The 16742-nt window shown below is 37.6% G+C and overlaps 2 protein-coding genes across 2 annotated transcripts in view; both read right to left on the reverse strand.

Moving 5' to 3' along the window:
• Window positions 1–1733: 1733 nt before the first annotated feature.
• Window positions 1734–8824, reverse strand: LOC120539777 (macrophage mannose receptor 1-like). The gene is made up of 4 exons (XM_039770162.1): window positions 8612–8824; window positions 8069–8398; window positions 4496–4834; window positions 1734–1901 (listed from the first exon to the last, which is right to left on the reverse strand). The coding sequence occupies exons 1-4, from the start codon at window positions 8814–8816 to the stop codon at window positions 1759–1761; spliced, it is 1017 nt and encodes a 338-aa protein (XP_039626096.1). The 5' UTR covers window positions 8817–8824; the 3' UTR covers window positions 1734–1758.
• Window positions 8820–16742, reverse strand: part of LOC120538567 (struthiocalcin-2-like) — a gene marked incomplete at its 3' end in the record, with an annotated part of 40101 nt that continues 32178 nt past the window's right edge. The window contains exon 3 of the mRNA XM_039767962.1: window positions 8820–8947. Coding sequence (XP_039623896.1) covers window positions 8820–8947 — 128 coding nt within the window. The remainder of the gene's footprint in view (window positions 8948–16742) is intronic.

The following is a 16742-nucleotide window of genomic DNA, read 5'->3' on the forward strand; positions in this document are numbered from 1 at the left end:
ATCATTGTGAAGAATAATTTGAGACAGTAAAGACTTCAGTAGAGAAAAATGCTTATAGTTTTTCAAATAAGGTGCAGTTGCAGACACAAGGCTTTTGGATCATGTTGACATTAGTAGGCAAGTACAATATGCATAGAACTAGAAGCAAATTTGAGAAATTCAAAACTCCAGCTAATATGTTACCTCTAAATAGCAAAATGGAACACAGCTGAGCAAAATACAGTAAAAGTCTCGTAATTGTGTTACACACCCTTAAATACATGAGTGGTGAAAAATGAAAAAAATGTAGTGTTACATGATTTTCATTGACAAGGAATAAAGGTCAATGAATTGACCCAAAACCCAATAACAAGTGTGGAAGAAAAGAATTTGAAACAAAAACCCCCTACTGGAATGCTCCGATTTAAGCAGTAAAATACAGGCAGGAGAAAGCGTCAATTGTTATTCTTTATCTAAATCTCCAAAGAGGTAACAAGTGTATTACATGTTAGCCACATGTTAGTTACATGCTACCAAGAAAAAAGTGTCCTCTGCGCTATATTTATACAATTCATTGATTAGGTCACTATTCTTTAAAAGGAATTAATTACATAATAAGAAACCATTTAACATGATTAGTTACACCTAGTTGCTAACGGGACATGGCAGATGTTATACCTTAGATGACCACAATTTGATTGAAAGTCCTGTTTGTTTTGGATGTATGTGACTTTTTGAATGTATATTTTTCATTCTTATTTTTATTTTAGGAGATGTGTGAACTTCGCTACATACATCTTGTGTTCCAAAAAGTAAAGAACAATGTCCTAATTAATTTTATGATCCATCTTGGTATAAAAAACAGGACACTTAGTACTACTGAAGAAAGGTTATGCCATAAATTTAGCATTTTCTCTTAAGGGGTTATATAAAGTAACAAGAAATATATTTATCATAGTGAATAATAAAATAACAGTGTCAGCTTTTAAACATAAACTCAGAATCATATGAGACTCAGACACGTGCCAGGTGCACACTGTACAGGGTTCAAATGTAACTTTTACATAAGCTTATATATTAAAAGCATATAATGTAGCAGTCTGAGATACCACTTTATTGTAAATTTTGCAGTGGCACTCTAGACGTGGGAGAAGCAGAATGTTGTCCAAATAAACCTGCAAGCCGATTTCTATTCAGTGTTATTGTTTTCATCAGTATTTAGAGCATTAAAAATATTTCCATTTCTTTCTTTCCACTGAAGATGTCCTGTCAAATTTTGTTTCAGAAGATACCCTTTGATCTGCAAAAGAAAAGCAAACTAACTCTAGAAGTCTTGGCCATTTTTCATCCATCCATTAACTTCCCTAATTAAAATAGAGAGCTGAAACCTACTGTATTTAAACAGCAAGGGGAACCAACTTTGGGTGTATTGCCAGGTAAACACTCATTCACTCTGAGATTAATTCATACCAGTCCAATTTACACACCCTTTAAACCTGCATGTGTCCAGGATGTGGTAAGAAAACAGGCAAATGACTAGAAAAAATCAGTTAGACATGGAAAGACTTTGTAATCTCCACACACTGACCAGCTATGTTCTGAACGGTTTCCTGGAGCTGTGTGGCAGAAGTACATTAGCATACTCATTTTCATTCTATTATTCAGAGCAGAGAATCTGAGGTAAAGAATTACGGATTTAATAGGTTCTTTTAATTCATACATTACGCATATTGAATAACAAAAACAAAAAGTGAAGGCCAGCCTACGTAAAATAGGAGTTTAAATCTTTATACACATTGCTGGGTCAGACGCAGGGCTCCAGACCTGATTCAGGATGGCATCACTGATTTTTGGATCCTCAGGATTTAGACCACTCTGTACATCTATACGGACTCTCATCTTTATCCTCTTATCCACCAAACCTAAAAAAGAATGAAAATTTATTGTGATTTTAACATACAATATTGTTATCAAATGGGTAAATGTATCCATTTTTTTAAATATGTATTTCTACAATGAGAATTTTCAAAATTTTGACATCATATTGTCTTTGGAATTTTGTACTTGTATCTTGACAGAAACAGAGAATCCAATATGCATAAATCTTGCTTACAGCAATATCGTTTCAATATTACACGAAATGTTTAATACTGAAAGAGAAATGTGCTTTGAGATTAAACATCTACATAAAAACAGCAGCAGCACATAATGTTTGGCTTGCTTAAAAAATAATGTTCATTAATTTTAAGTGTACATGCTTCTAGTTAATTAAGCAGGTGCTCGTTTTATATTCTTTGTTATGTTATAATTTAGTAGTTGCATAACTTTGATTTTTTTGTGAACACAATTGTTTGAAAGAATTCTAATAAAACTGTTAACATGCAAGGTAAAATATAATTTACTTCTGGGACATGTTATCATTATGGCAGGTCAACATTTGTGATATACTCCATTTGATTCATACCCATGGCACCATGTCTAAGTTAGAATGGTGAAAATAATAACTTCTAATTCTTGTTTGCCTATCACTATAGTAGTACAGTATCTCAATTTCAGTTAAACGTTGGCCAGTATTACATATAAACAACTAACATTACACTGAACAACTAAAACTAATTAGGCTACTTAATCACATCAGTAGTATACAAAAATGTATGTGACTGTTATGAATGCCAAATATACAAAGAGAAATCAATGATATAATCACAAAACTGCAATTCTACCACTGAAAAAGCTAAGCCAACATTTATACAACACACCATGTAATTAGCAGATGACCACCAAAGCTGAAGGGGTGCTCTATAATAAACCCTTATTTTCACCTGTGTTCATTAAATGTCCTTGGAACTTTTCTTTATATGTTCTGACTCTGGCAGAGTGGTGGCTCTGAAGCTAGGGATCTGTGCTGGCAAACAGAAGTTTGCTGGTTTAAATCCTGTAAATGCCAAAAGTTACTCTTCCATTGGGTCCTTGAGCAAAGCCCTTAACCTGTAATTCCTCTGTCCTGGGTGTGACATTAATTTGCAACCAGCCCCGCAAGGATTGACAGGATTGACCTCACACTGTCCCAGAGTGGTGCTGAGGTGTCCCAATTCAGGTGGTTTGTCATGTGACGACTGCTACCCTCTATATTACGAGTTCAGTTTCCTTTTTCCCTCTACACCTATATATTGTTGGATGTATCCAGTCCTACAATCACCTACCAACAAAATAGACTATTTTCACTGTGATTATTGTAGCTAAAGCTATATACACCTCAAGGGGGATAACCTCAGTTATAAATAACTGGCTGTTATCCATCCATCCATTATCCAACCCACTGTATCCTAACTACAGGGTCACAGGGGTCTGCTGGAGCCAATCCCAGCCAACACAGGGTGCAAGGCAGGAAACAAACCCTAGGCAGCCCACCGCAGGGCGCACACACACACACAAACAAACACACACACCAGGGACAATTTAGAATTGCCAATACACCTATCCTTCATGTCTTTGGACTGTGGGAGAAAACCCACACAGACACGGGAAGAACATGCAAACTCCACGCAGGGAGAACCCGGGTCTCCTAACTGTGAGGCAGCAGAGCTACCCACTGCACCACCGTGCCACCCCTGGCTGTTATTATTCCACAATTCAGCCTACCTTAAACTCTCAGCCTCTTGAATTAATGAGGCATCACCCATATCTCTGGACATCTGGGAAATGACAGCATATGACCTCAAGGAGATTATATCTCCACACCTATAATGGGGGTGATGATGGATCTCTTACAGGATTCATACATTAGTCTTTGCTAGTCCTTGTAGATCAGTTTATTTATTGTATTGTCTTTCTACAAGAATACATGCATCCCAGCCTGTTTAAATACTATTTTTTTCCATGTTGTTTGTTATTTTTTTTTATTTAGCCTATTCTAGAAGGTTTGGGTGCAGAACAGGAAAAAGACCTAATGCTCACAACCATCGCTCACACTCATACACACTGAATTTGCTTGTAGAAAATCCATTAGATAAGCCATTGATTTAAAGATAACACAAATGGCAGAATGAATCAAATATAAAAATCTATTGGGCTTATCTGTACTGTACAACATGGTGTAAAAAATAAGCACCAGCATACAATATATTGTAAACAAGACTGCTCCACTCCATGGCCAGGTATTTTGGAGAAAGACTACACAAGAGCATCTATTTTGATTTCTAAAACTATCATAAAAAATGTTTTTCATTTCTATCTGTCTGTGAGCAAAATAAACAAAATAAACCAAAGAAAGGTTGTCATATAGCTGTAAATCAAAAATGTTGTAAATGTGACATTTTCTTAATTTATGTTCTAATAGTAAAGTACAAACTGACATTGTAGTGCAGGAAAAAAGTCTTTAACAATTTTTATAAACTTTTTGCTTTGCATATGGTCTGGAGCAGTCATGAAAAGTATTAAACCTTTTTGAACAAATTTTTGAGCAACTTTATATACCACATAAAAATAAACACGAAAATTAAAAGGATTAACTTACTTTGTGAGCAAATAAATGGTTTCTGCAAACTGCAATCAGCATCATTCCAAGTTCCATTTGGCCAAATCTCCATACATTCTTCATTAAGACTCCAATTATTTGGCTCCTGATTGCTCCATTTTTTAAATATCAACTGTCCACCATCAGACCACTTCCATGGGTCATTGAACAGACCGATCCAGAAGGGACTGCTTTTTGCTTTCTTCATTATTTCCATATTTTCGCTTTCATTTCTGATACTGACCAGGTCTTTGTAATTCACACGACAGTACTGCTGGGCTTTGTTCCATGTCATTTTGAGATTTATCCATGAGAACCTCTCACTGATGTTACTGGTTTCTTAAGAGATTAAAAACATGAAAGTCTAACTGTTTAATTGTGAATAGTGTATGCCTTTTAAAATATAAATGATTACTGTAAGTTTTAACCATCAATCAGAACATGTAACACTAATGACATAACCTGAAAAAAGCAATTGGTACATAAAATTATATTCTGAAAACAAAAAAAATTATATTGTCAATTGACTATTGGAAAATTATACAACAAATACATATTATTGCTGTATATTGCTAACAAAGGGTTGCTTTGACTGTATTTTAGAGTTCTAGGTGTTTCTTTACATATATTTTCTTTCTCTTGGGTTATTTTTGGTTTAGCTACTTGTTGTGTTTGAGTGGCATCCAGCCACTCCTGCTCCCTTGATGCCACACCTCTGGACCACAGTTCCTTTCGTTTACCCGGGGCTTCATGCATATACTTCATATATACATAAATTTTGCATATACTTCAACCATCTCCAATGTGTCAAATTAAAGTCTTGTAAGTGATTATAGAGGTGTGGTTGAGATGTCAAACATGAAAAAAATTATTGACTTCATTTAGAGTTATTACAGGTGGTCCTCCTTCAACTAGTGTGTAGAAGACTGCAAAGTCCTGTCTAGTACTGGGAAATGCTGGACTGTAACTTTACAACCAAATCTGCGAACTGGCTTAAGAGATAATCCAGTCCTCATTTGTTATCTGTGTGTAACGAAACAGGAATGTGACACCAGGGTGATGGTGTAAGACAGGGAGACACAGACACAAAATGGATTGGGTTTTTTTGAAAAATAAAGTGAGGTTTTATTTACAGGTTGTCAGAGGTGGCTGGGGTGGCGACCCGGCCGGGACGTCCAGGAGGACCGGAGGAGGGCTTGCGCCTTCCCCAGACCATCTGGGAGCAACCGCCCTGGTTCCTTCCCCTGGAACCCACCTGGAGCACATCCGGATAATAAAGGGCCGCCTTCCTTCATTCGAAGCGAGAGTCGGGAGCGGAGTGGACTGAGCTGAAGGAGGCAAGGAGGCGGCCTGGCGAGGAAAGGGAAGGCATTGTTGTGAGGCCAGGACTTTGGGGGTTTTGTGGTGCACTAGACTTTTGTATATATTGTAAATAAACGTTTTTGTGGGTGACATGAACGTGTCTGCCTGTCTGTGTCTGGGCCAGCTTCCACAAGGTGCACATAAAGAAGACAAAAATAATGTCCTAATTTATATATCGAAACACAGTCCAATACCGCAAAGGGCACACAAAAACAATAATCAAATGGAGCCCAAAAATGACTATATACAGTATTTACAGTGCTGCCTGAAAGTCCCAAATGGAAAAGTAAAATACAAACAAACTAGTGAAAACCATATATACACAAACCAAAAAGGAAGCTGCTCTTTCAAGCAGTGTATACAGGATTCACCAAAACAAAAATATTCAAAATACAGAAAAAGTGTATATACAAAAATAAACAGTGCACCAATAACCACAACCCAATGAATACCTTCACAAGAGTTAATCCAGAGATATTTATATATACAAGAAAAAAAAGATATTTACAATAAGCAAAGCACAAGCCGTAATGCATGGTGATTCAAAACGCTGTTCTACCAAGCACCTTTCTCCGAGAAGATCTAGTCAGAAAGAACCACCTCTAGAGGCCATGATTCCCTTTTGTATTCAGTGCCCCTGCGCTGACCAATTAAATTGTCCTACGTCATACCTCCACGGGTACACGATGACGTGAACGCGTCTGCGAAAAGTGACGTCTCTTGCTCTGCACAAGTCCTATAAAGGTCCGAGCAGCCGGCGCACGTGCACATAGCTGTAACGGCTTTTGAGATGCGAACTGCGGTTCTCGTAAAAGTGAAAGTAAGCAGTTTTAATTTTTTTTCCTCCTTCCCTGAGCTACAGCCCAGACAACTATGAACACGGGATCCCTTTTCTATACCACAGTAAACAAATACCATGACGCTTCACACTTTCTTTTACTCCTTTAGTGTTATGAGGTCGCGGGAGACACGTGCAGGAGTGGAGGACCGACAATGCCATCCCGGCCGGTCAATGGCAAGGCTGTCTCTCCAGTCTACACGAGACCCACAGCGACATTCTCCAAAAGGCGCTAATATGGTCAGTGAAGATGTCTGTCTGCAATATATAAAAAGGAAAAAGGCAAGTTTCCTTTCTTTATAATTTTTTAAACTTTTTTTTCTCAAACAAATGCCTCTCTCAACACCATGCAGAGGACACTTAACTAACTTTATTTAATTACTGGTAATGCCAGTAAGGCACATTACCACAAGGAAGTGTTGGAATACAGAGTATGGCACACTTGAATCCAGATCTTCAATGAAATGCCATGTGTGGAGCAGTTATCTAAAGGGAGATCAATTTTGTGTAGCCAGGATTTTTTTTTTCTGTGCTCCATTGAGAGTTGGCAATGGCTTAAAATATTCCTACTTTTTCATATACACTAAATCCACGAGCTACAGATTCCATTCCTTCAGTTATCCAATATTTTGCAACACCTGGAGTTTACTTGCACTTATCCATGGCCATGCTCAGCACAGGAAATATTTTGAGGGGCCTATTATGCAGCAACAGGTCTGTGATTCCCTTAGATGTCCAAGGCTTCACATACACTACACTGAATGGATCATTATGTTTCTACCTGATGCTTAGAAGCAAGGGTAAACCATTGAACTTTATTTGTGATGGGGACTTGGGTTTTAAAATTGTTCCCCATGAACAAAGAATACATGGTAAGTGTGGGACATAAACTTCCACTGATTGAACCCATGCCGTTTATACAAACCGCCCATTGGTACTACCGCCTGGATTTTTTAGTGAAGTACTTGAATCAGCCCTGGTGGAGTTGCTTACAGCTTCTGATAGAGCAACTAGAAGAAGATTGAACCTGACTATAGAGGAGTTAAAAGTTGGAATGGTATTTCTGTTGTTGAACCTATAGAATGATTATTATCAAGCCTCAAGAGTTGAGCACAGAGGGCTGCCACAACCACCAGTCTGCATCCACCCTTTTTGGTCTCACATAGATAACAAGAATTGGCTGTAGTTACTTGATTTTTATATGAATATATACATGTTTCTGTTTCCGTGTAAATATATTATTGTATGCTGTGTTTGAGCTTAATAATGCATTTTTGTGTGTTGGTTAATGTTACTTTACACCTTATTTTAAATGTATTCTTTTGGAAATGTGCTTTATAAAAATAAATTGAATTGAAATTAATTGAACTTGCCTTTAAAGCACATGAAAGGATTTTCTTCACCACACACTTTGTCATTCCAAGAGCCATCTGACTGAAGCACAGCACAGAAAAACTCCCGTTTCCAGTTTGTGTAGGCCAGAGGCTCTCCATTAGACCAGTGCCAGTTGTCCTTTTCATGGCGAAGTCCAATCCAAGAGTATCGCGCTGCTGTCTTTATTAGCAGTTGGTCATTCATTGTTTGGTTCTCAATAGTCACCAAGTCTGTGTAGTTTTCTCTGCAGTACTTCTGAGCATCATCCCAGGACAATAAATATGACACAAAGTTGAACGTGCTGGTGCAGGAGAGTGGAGTGCAGGACTCTGAAAAACATTGTGTACAGATACAAATATTCACAGTAATATCAAGGAGCTCGTAAAGCATATTGTAAAAGGCACTTCAATAAGTATTTTAATTTAAAAAATTGCTAATTTTATAGATTTTTCAATTATTCTTACATCTCTTGAACAGCTTGTAATCTGAATTAAGAGATGCTCTTCTAGGTCACATACAGTATAGTAATTTAGAAGACTTACTATTGTAGCACAAAAAGTAGTTCTGGGAACTACATTGATCATCATTCCAATTTGACTGTGAAAGTGCCACACACTTTTCCAATCGATGCCAATTATCTGGCTGATCATCTCTCCAGTTTTGAAATGTTGAATTCTCACCATCAGACCATTTCCATGGGTTATTAAATAAACCGATCCAAAAGGGGAAACTCTTAGCGTTCTTCATTATCTCCTGATTTTCAGTCTCATTTTTTATACTGACCAGGTCTGTGTAGTTCACGCGACAGTAGTTTTGAGCTCTACTCCAGGTCAGGCTCACATTTATCCAGAAATACTTCTTACTAATGTTATTGGTTTCTGTGGAAATAAAATGTTGAATTAGCTCAGCCAAATAAAAGAATTCTATAATGGATTGAATAACTCTAAATTATATTAGAATGGCAAAATGTACATTGGTACTTGTATGTCATATCAAGCCGTTAAACTGTCCTTACTTAATCCATGCAGTACGTGTGAAAACATTTCCACTTTATATTATAAATACAGAATATGTTTTTTATATAATTTGTCTGGAAATGAGGAAGTTATGCTTTTATGGTTTTACATTGCCTTTTGAAAAGTCACTGGGAGTAGTATTTGCACTTACTAGAGAGGCACCTATACACGAACATTTATATTAAAAAAAATGTGATTTGTATGTGCTGCAATACTCCAACTAAATTGGGAAATTTGTTATTTTTTGCATTTCCACAGAAAAAAAATTTGGCACCAAGGAACTTTTCTGGGTTATACTGCTGAATTTTGTAACCTGAGTTTATCTGTGACATGAGGATGCTTTCTTATTTACATATACAGTCAATTCTTGTTATCCACGGAAGTTACGTCCCTGAAAAACCCAGCAGAAACAGAAACAGTGGATAATGAAGCATTGATTGTTTGAGAAAAATGTAGCTAGGACTCCAACTATAGGGAGAAGCTACAGTGGAGGGATTAAGGTCAGACAAACATGCTGGCCCTCCACTCTCACCCCTCAATGCTTGGTAATAATCCTTCTGCAGATATACCTATAGAAACCTTGTTACAACTGATGCAACTTTTACATACTCTGTAGTCAAGTATAATCGCATTTTCGGGGCTTACCTGGAGACTGTGATTGCAGCTGAATAAATCTGAGCATCTCACTAAACCATCCAATTAGCAGTAGTGATGAGTTGTGGGTGAAAAAGGCAGGGTCTTAATCAATATGAGCTTTTAACCCTGTTTGTGTGGAACAATTGGAAGCCCTGGTCCACATCAATGAATGGTTTTCAATGCCTTATGCACACCTCTCAGCACCAGGTAAGCACATATTAATCCATTCAATGTAACGTGTATGCCGCCCTGGACATCTAGTGACATCACAGGCCTGTCATTGCTCAACTTCATATGTTGCGCATATGAAATAGTTCTCTTGGATTTTTTTCTCTACTGTGCATGGCCATGGTTAAGCATAAGTAAACTGTGGGTGTTGCAAAATGGGTTATACTGTTTTAAATATGGATAAGCAAATCCACAGGAACAGGATCCCCAGATAGCTAGGATTTACTGTAATATTAATGATTTTTAAAAACCTGTTCTACTCAGGGAAAGGTAAGATCCTGATAAGCAGTAATATATCTTAAAAGAAGCCTGTTCTACTTGGAAAATACCAGATCAGAACTAGTATAAACTAAAAACCAGGAACCTCAACACACAAGGTGTGAGCATGCAAGGACAAAAAAAAAAAACTGACTTAGCCCAAAAGATACATTAAAAAGTTGAGTTGGTAGAAGTATCAAAGACATAAGTCATGTCTAAACGGGATTGATCAAAGAGAGACCTGGATATAAAATACAACATCCCATTGGCTCAAAAAACGCATCAATAAAGTGCAAGATAGAAATAAATTCAGTATAACAGAGAAGCTAAGAATCTGTCTATCGGTCACGGGGGTCTGCGGGAGCCAATTTAAGCCAACACAGGGCGCAAGGCAGGAAACAAACCCCAGGCAGGGCACCAACCCATCGCACAAGAATCTGTCTATGATTCTATTTAGAAAGATGAAGAGCCACTTGTTTATCTAGTCATATTGGATGCCTAGACTTCTAGCAAGAACAGCTGCTATCCATCCAGGGTTTTTTTGATATTATTGTCACTGTAATGTCTTTGCTACTGATTTCGACATATCAGAAATCTTACATTGCCAGAAATACAAGAATAAAAGTGCAAACATTCGCTCCTGCTTGTTTCAATTTGTGACATGCTGATAAGTGTAAACTTACAAGGGTTATAATGGGGATCTGAGACACTCTGTTCAGCTGTACAAAAGAAAGTGTTTGAAATTGAGAATACCGTACCATAGGACCATTCCACAATAAAACAATTTGCTAGAATTTTTTTCCCAGGTACTATGTATTGGTGTTAAGAAGTAAAATGTTTCCCACAGTGAAAAGAAATGGTGCTTTGTTGGTTTCTATTGAGATTAATTAAAAATGGACATGACTTTTGTGAAGCTCTACCACTTCCACTTTGCTTTAAGTCCATCAGTTACAAAACCTGGTCACCTTTGGTCTATGAACTCTAACTCGGTCCCCCTAAGAAAGCTAGTCAAAAACACTTTTTGAGCATTTCAAGGTAACAACCATCTTTCAGTGTATAGGAATAATGCAGGTGAACAGTTGTATGGCACTTACAGTATAAACATAAAGACATTTTAAACATAATCATTATCTATGTTCTATTTAAAACACAATATATATATATTAATGTCCTGGAGGATAAAACAGACATTTTCTGAAGCAGCTTAGTTTTACTTAAGCAAGCTATGATGAACTATAAAGAAACTAGTTTATAAAGGAATTTACAGGACTCTTAAGGCAATTTTACATTGAAAACAACCTCTCTTGTAGACTAATAATTTATGACCAGTGTATTTCTAGGTTTAGCATATTTTCCAGTTTTAGTTTTTATTTAGTTTCTGACTTTATTTTTTTGTTTTCATTTTTTTTGCCATTTTCTAATGTTAGTTTTTATTTTGTTTTTCAATTTTTTATTAGTTTTTGGCATTTTCTAATTTTAGTTTGTCATTCTTGTTTTTGTTTATGTTTAGTTTCAGTTTTTAAGCAATTAAGTTTTAGTTTTTGTCACACCTAAAATGTCCACATGGATGTAGTTTGGCAAATGTAAAACATAATTTTCTCTATACTTGTCAAACTGTATATCATTCATGTTGTACCAATCAGCTTAATCCATGCAATTTTCTTGTCTGTGACAGAGTTTCATTTATTCTTGATAATGTGACTTTCAAGGCTTCCAGCATAATCAGACAATTCAAGGATCAAATAGCAAATGTATTCTGGATGCCATTTGTTACTTTAACCTGCAACAAGTTTAAGTGAATGGTTATTTAATTTCAAATATTCTTACTTTTTTATTTTTAAAAGTTCCTTTATGAGTAGTAAGATAATTCTACACATATAGTCTCATTTTATATTTATTTTTATATCATCTAATTCAGGCTATACTCATTTCAAAACTTTGAAAGAGTTTTTTTACAGTGAATTCTTACTTATTTTTGAAAATACTATTGAAGTCACTACTTGAATAGTGCTAATAACAGTAATAACTGATGTAGAAATAAACATTTTCTCATGTATATACTGCATTTCTACTTAGTTCTGATGGTGAAACTGTTTTAATCAAATCTGTACCTCCGAATTACAGCTTAACTCATGCTGTTCACCAAGGCAAGAAAAGCAGCAGTTTAGCAATTATTTATTTGAGCCGGTTTAAGTGTAAAGATGTCAGCTTTGGTACATTCGCGTCTTTTGAGTATCTTGCCGTTGTTATCCAAGGAGTTTCTCGGTCTCTAGTATTGTCCATGTTTAGCCCTCCTAAATATAATGTGTCTTTTTTTTTAATAAGTCTATGACTTAGTGTCAATTATAATAACTAACTATGACGGGTCCCTAATTGTTGGTGACTTTCATTTTCATATTGATAATCAGTGTGAACTGAAAGCAATAGAATTTATGAGCATCCTGCACTCTTTTGATCTGAGCCAGCACATTAGCCAGTCAACATACAGTTGGGTGAGGGTGGGGTGTGGTGACATACGTTGGATTTAGTGATTACTAAAGGATTACAAGTTGATGTGAGAAAGATCGTGGATATTGGTTATTCAGACCATTTTCTCTTATTATTTAATGTAGAAATACTGATAGCTACAACCAATGAGAAGCGTATTGTTAAAAAACACTTTTTTGATGTATCTGCAGCTTCAAAGTTTGCTAACATTTTAAACAACTTACAACTTGTACTTACTACAATAGTGATAATGATGTATATTGTGTGGCACTAGGGGTCACTGTTGCCCCTTTAAACCCAACAGACAGACACTCAGGATACTGGGTAAAAGCACCAAAAAGTATTTTTATTCATTTGCCTTCTTGTACAGTGCCCTCCAAGAACCACAGTCACAATACATGCAAATGAACACAATAATAATTACTATTCTATTTCTATTTCTACTCACTTGCGGGGTCTTCAGGACTCCTTTATATAGTCCTGCTCTTCCTCCCATGTAACTTGCCAGCACTTCTGGGTCAGATAGAGAAGTCAAGATTTCTTCAGCCCAAAGTACTTCAGGATTTCCATCCTCATGACTTCGCACTTCTGGGCTATGGGGAAGATATGACTCCCCATGTCCTTCCACAACACCCCCTGGCGGCCACCACGGCACCCAACACGGCTGAGAAACAGAACTCCAAGTCCCAGTATATGGGCACAAGTATACTCCAGGGGATCTGCCCATCTAGCATTTTGGGGAGGCAGTGTCCAAAAATAGGTGCATTTTCCCATCCTTCAATTTCCGGGGCATCCCAGCTGAGCTGAGTTGCCGGTCGTCTGTTACAATAGCAAGGTGGAAAGTTTTAATGCGAGAGCTGCCACTGACATAGTCACTCCTGAGAAGACATTTAAAAAATCCTCCAGCATTATTACACTGTGGAAGACCCAAAAAGTGTCTGATTTAACACTAGAATTACCAGAGTCTACGAAAAAACTCGTAGATTTGTCCCACCTTAAATTGCTTCTTAAAACCATTCTCACCTTTCCACCAGCCTCCTTTGTCCTGTAAATGTGCCGATAAAAACAAACTGCAAGCAGCCGGCTATTCCATCCTCCCCCCCACCGACTTAGAACGTGCACAAACTTGTGAAGTGGAGTTTTAGAGTGGAAATAATATATTGTTATTTGGAACACACACATTTCATGTGTGTTCCGTTTCTACAGTAATCTGAGAAAACACAATGTTAAAAAAGAAACTTTTTCATATTTTAGTAATAAATGTTACAAAATGTAGGCATAAACTATAAAATGTGTGACGCCTGAAGGCCAAAGATCAAATAAACACATTCATAAAAGGTTCAAGAGTTTAATAACTGCTTCTGTGGTGTTGTGGTAAGATCTCATCATTTAGAGCGCAGCAGACTTGCTGTACCTCAAGAGATCCAAGTTCAATTCCCCACTGGAGAGAAAACGTTTTTTAACCTTCGCCATTCTGCCTGCCTGAACTCCCTGTCTATCTATATAGTAATAACAGTAATTTTATTATTATACTAGCAACTTGCCGCGCGCTACGCTGCGCGTTGGATGACCACAGTTGAAGGACTCCCTGTTTAAACGCGGCTGCCAGTCGTGAACTGGGTCTTTCATCGCACCACATTTATGTCTGTGAGTGGTGAGTGTCAGTTTGAGAGCGTTCATTCTGAGTTTCTTGCGAGATCGTACGTTTCTGTATATTACGGTTGTTTTGCAATCGTAAGGACCTGTTGTCGGGTGTCTCATTGGCACGCTTTTGCCTCTTTCTTTGCTGATCATGGCGTTATGTGTCCTCTCTCTCTGTAGGAGTTTGTCTATTACGGTTGTTTTGCAATCGTAAGGACCTCTCGTCGGGTGTCTCATTGGTACGCTTTTGCCTCTTTCTTTCACGATCACGGCGTAATCTGTCTTCTCTCTCTGTAGGGTTTTCAGTTGCCTTTCGTTGTGTGGCAGAGATGCGTCGTTGAGCTAATCTGTGTGAATGCTGAGTGTCCGTTTCTTGTGAGCGACTGTCACGCCTTTGCCTCTTTGCTTCGTGATCACACTGTAATGTGTCCTCTGTCGCAGCAGCAGGTTTAGTTGCGTTTCGTTTCAGCATTGTTCCATAAAGTCTCCTCCGTACAAGTGCACACGGGTAGCTGAAGACGGAAAGGCATAGTGGGCATAGTGAAACACACGAATTGGTGAACAGGGGAACCATCCGACTCAGACTCGGGGCTCGAAATACTCAAGTGCACGTTATTTATAATTAAATTTTTTTTTTCTGTTATGGACTTCCCCAAAAGAGTTGATCCCTGTAAATAGTTAATAGTATATCAACAATATAATCTGTTGTAGTACGGGCATTAATTAGCGTCACACCTCATAACCTGCATACACCACGTGTTTGGCTGTAACGCCAGAAGCGTGGTGGACGCTGTAAGGGTAGGTTGTGGTTCTGTTTCTTTTGTGATTTTTTTATTTCATTTTATTGATTATTTAATAGGCAGAGGGGAGAAGACGTTAATGTGACGCTCTGTCTATTTCTTTACTTTTGTTTTGAAAAGATTTTCAGGAACAGGAAAAATAAAAGCAAAGGGGAAAGAACGGAGAGGGGTAAGCAGGAATTCTGAGAGGGGACAGGCTGGGGCTTTTCTACGGGGCGGCTATACAGCCAAAAGGAATGCGGACACGGACACCGCGCTGGGCTTTTATTATATAGATAAGAGCTTCCCTGTCTGGCTATCATATAGTGCCTTTCCTTCCTATCTATCTATATATCTATCCCCTTAGCTGTTTTTTTTATATATTTATTATACAGTGCCTTCCCTGTTTATTTATATATCTAGTGCCTTCTCTGCCTGTCTGTCTGTCTGATTGCATATAGCGGGAAACTTACTGCTCTGTACTATTCTGTCCTCTGCATGTCCTGGAGTACAAAAGAAACACCACCATACAGCAGCATGTGCGAACTGGCAAGATCGGGGAAAAATACACGCGGTCACTGATTACAAACCGCAAGATGAATGAAAGAGACAATATACGTAAAAACATCATCACACTAATGCAATATTATTTGAAAACGAACAGCGTCAGATCGGGTTTGACTATGCGCCTGATCTGACACTGTTCATTTTCAAATAATTTTGCAGGTACTGTGCATTGAAACTGTTGCACTGAATAAGCTGACGCCTTCTGCAACAGTGTCTGCGTGTATTCAAACCCGATCTGACGCTGTTCGTACTGTACTAATTTAGAATTAAAACATACATTTGATTTCAGTCAGTCTGTAAGAGCCAGTGTAAATGCATGATAATTGTAAAGGTTAGCTTTTTTTTTTAATTCAGTTCCATTCTCTCAGTCACGTGCACGATCCCCCCCTCCCCATCTGACACTGCTGTTTTCACATAAAGACGCGCTATAGCTCAAATGTGATTTATTTGGAGACGCTCTATATCTCGAATGTTATTTATATAGGGAAGAAAGTACAGTGTCAGGGGCTCATTCAATGTAATAGGAACCATAGCACAGAGAGATATGTACACTGCAACAAGTACACATGTCGTAAATGTAGGAAGAGTGTGTGGGAATTGTTAATATTTGAATGTGATGATTTTATATAGCACAGATCGGAAATCAGCAGTTCTTAGCATTGCCCCACGCAAGCTGTCATATCAACCGCATACTGTAACTTGTTTTATTTTTTCTTCACTTGTAGTCTAGAATAAAAGTACCCTTGTTTTATTATACTTGTACACCAACATATGTTCCTGTGTTTGAGCGACACGGGCATGCTCAAAAAATAGATGTGTAATGCCACGCAGGCACTTTAGTTTGCAAGCATTGGTAAGCGAATGCAATCACAAGTACGCTGCAGAGCTATAGCGCCTCTTTATGTGAAAACAGCAGAGTTTTAGGGAAGGATCCTGAACAAGACTGAGAGAATGAAAAGTGAATAAAAAAAAAAAATAACCTTTACAAGTATCATAAATTACACTGGCTGTTACACACTGAAATCAAATGTATGTTTTTATCCTAAAATAGTAAGAATAAG

This window comes from Polypterus senegalus, chromosome 11, assembly GCF_016835505.1.
Source record: "Polypterus senegalus isolate Bchr_013 chromosome 11, ASM1683550v1, whole genome shotgun sequence".
Taxonomy (NCBI): Eukaryota; Metazoa; Chordata; class Cladistia; order Polypteriformes; family Polypteridae; genus Polypterus; species Polypterus senegalus.

Bases quoted from the DNA above. Each gene is read 5' to 3' on its own strand.
- LOC120539777 (XM_039770162.1), bottom strand. From the start codon at position 8,816: ATGAAGAACGCTAAGAGTTTCCCCTTTTGGATCGGTTTATTTAATAAC. The intron at 4,835-8,068 runs GCAAGTTCAATT...TAATCTCTTAAG, and splicing joins TCCTTTCATGTGCTTTAAAG to AAACCAGTAACATCAGTGAG. The intron at 1,902-4,495 runs GTAAGTTAATCC...ATTCTTTTTTAG, and splicing joins ACCATTTATTTGCTCACAAA to GTTTGGTGGATAAGAGGATA.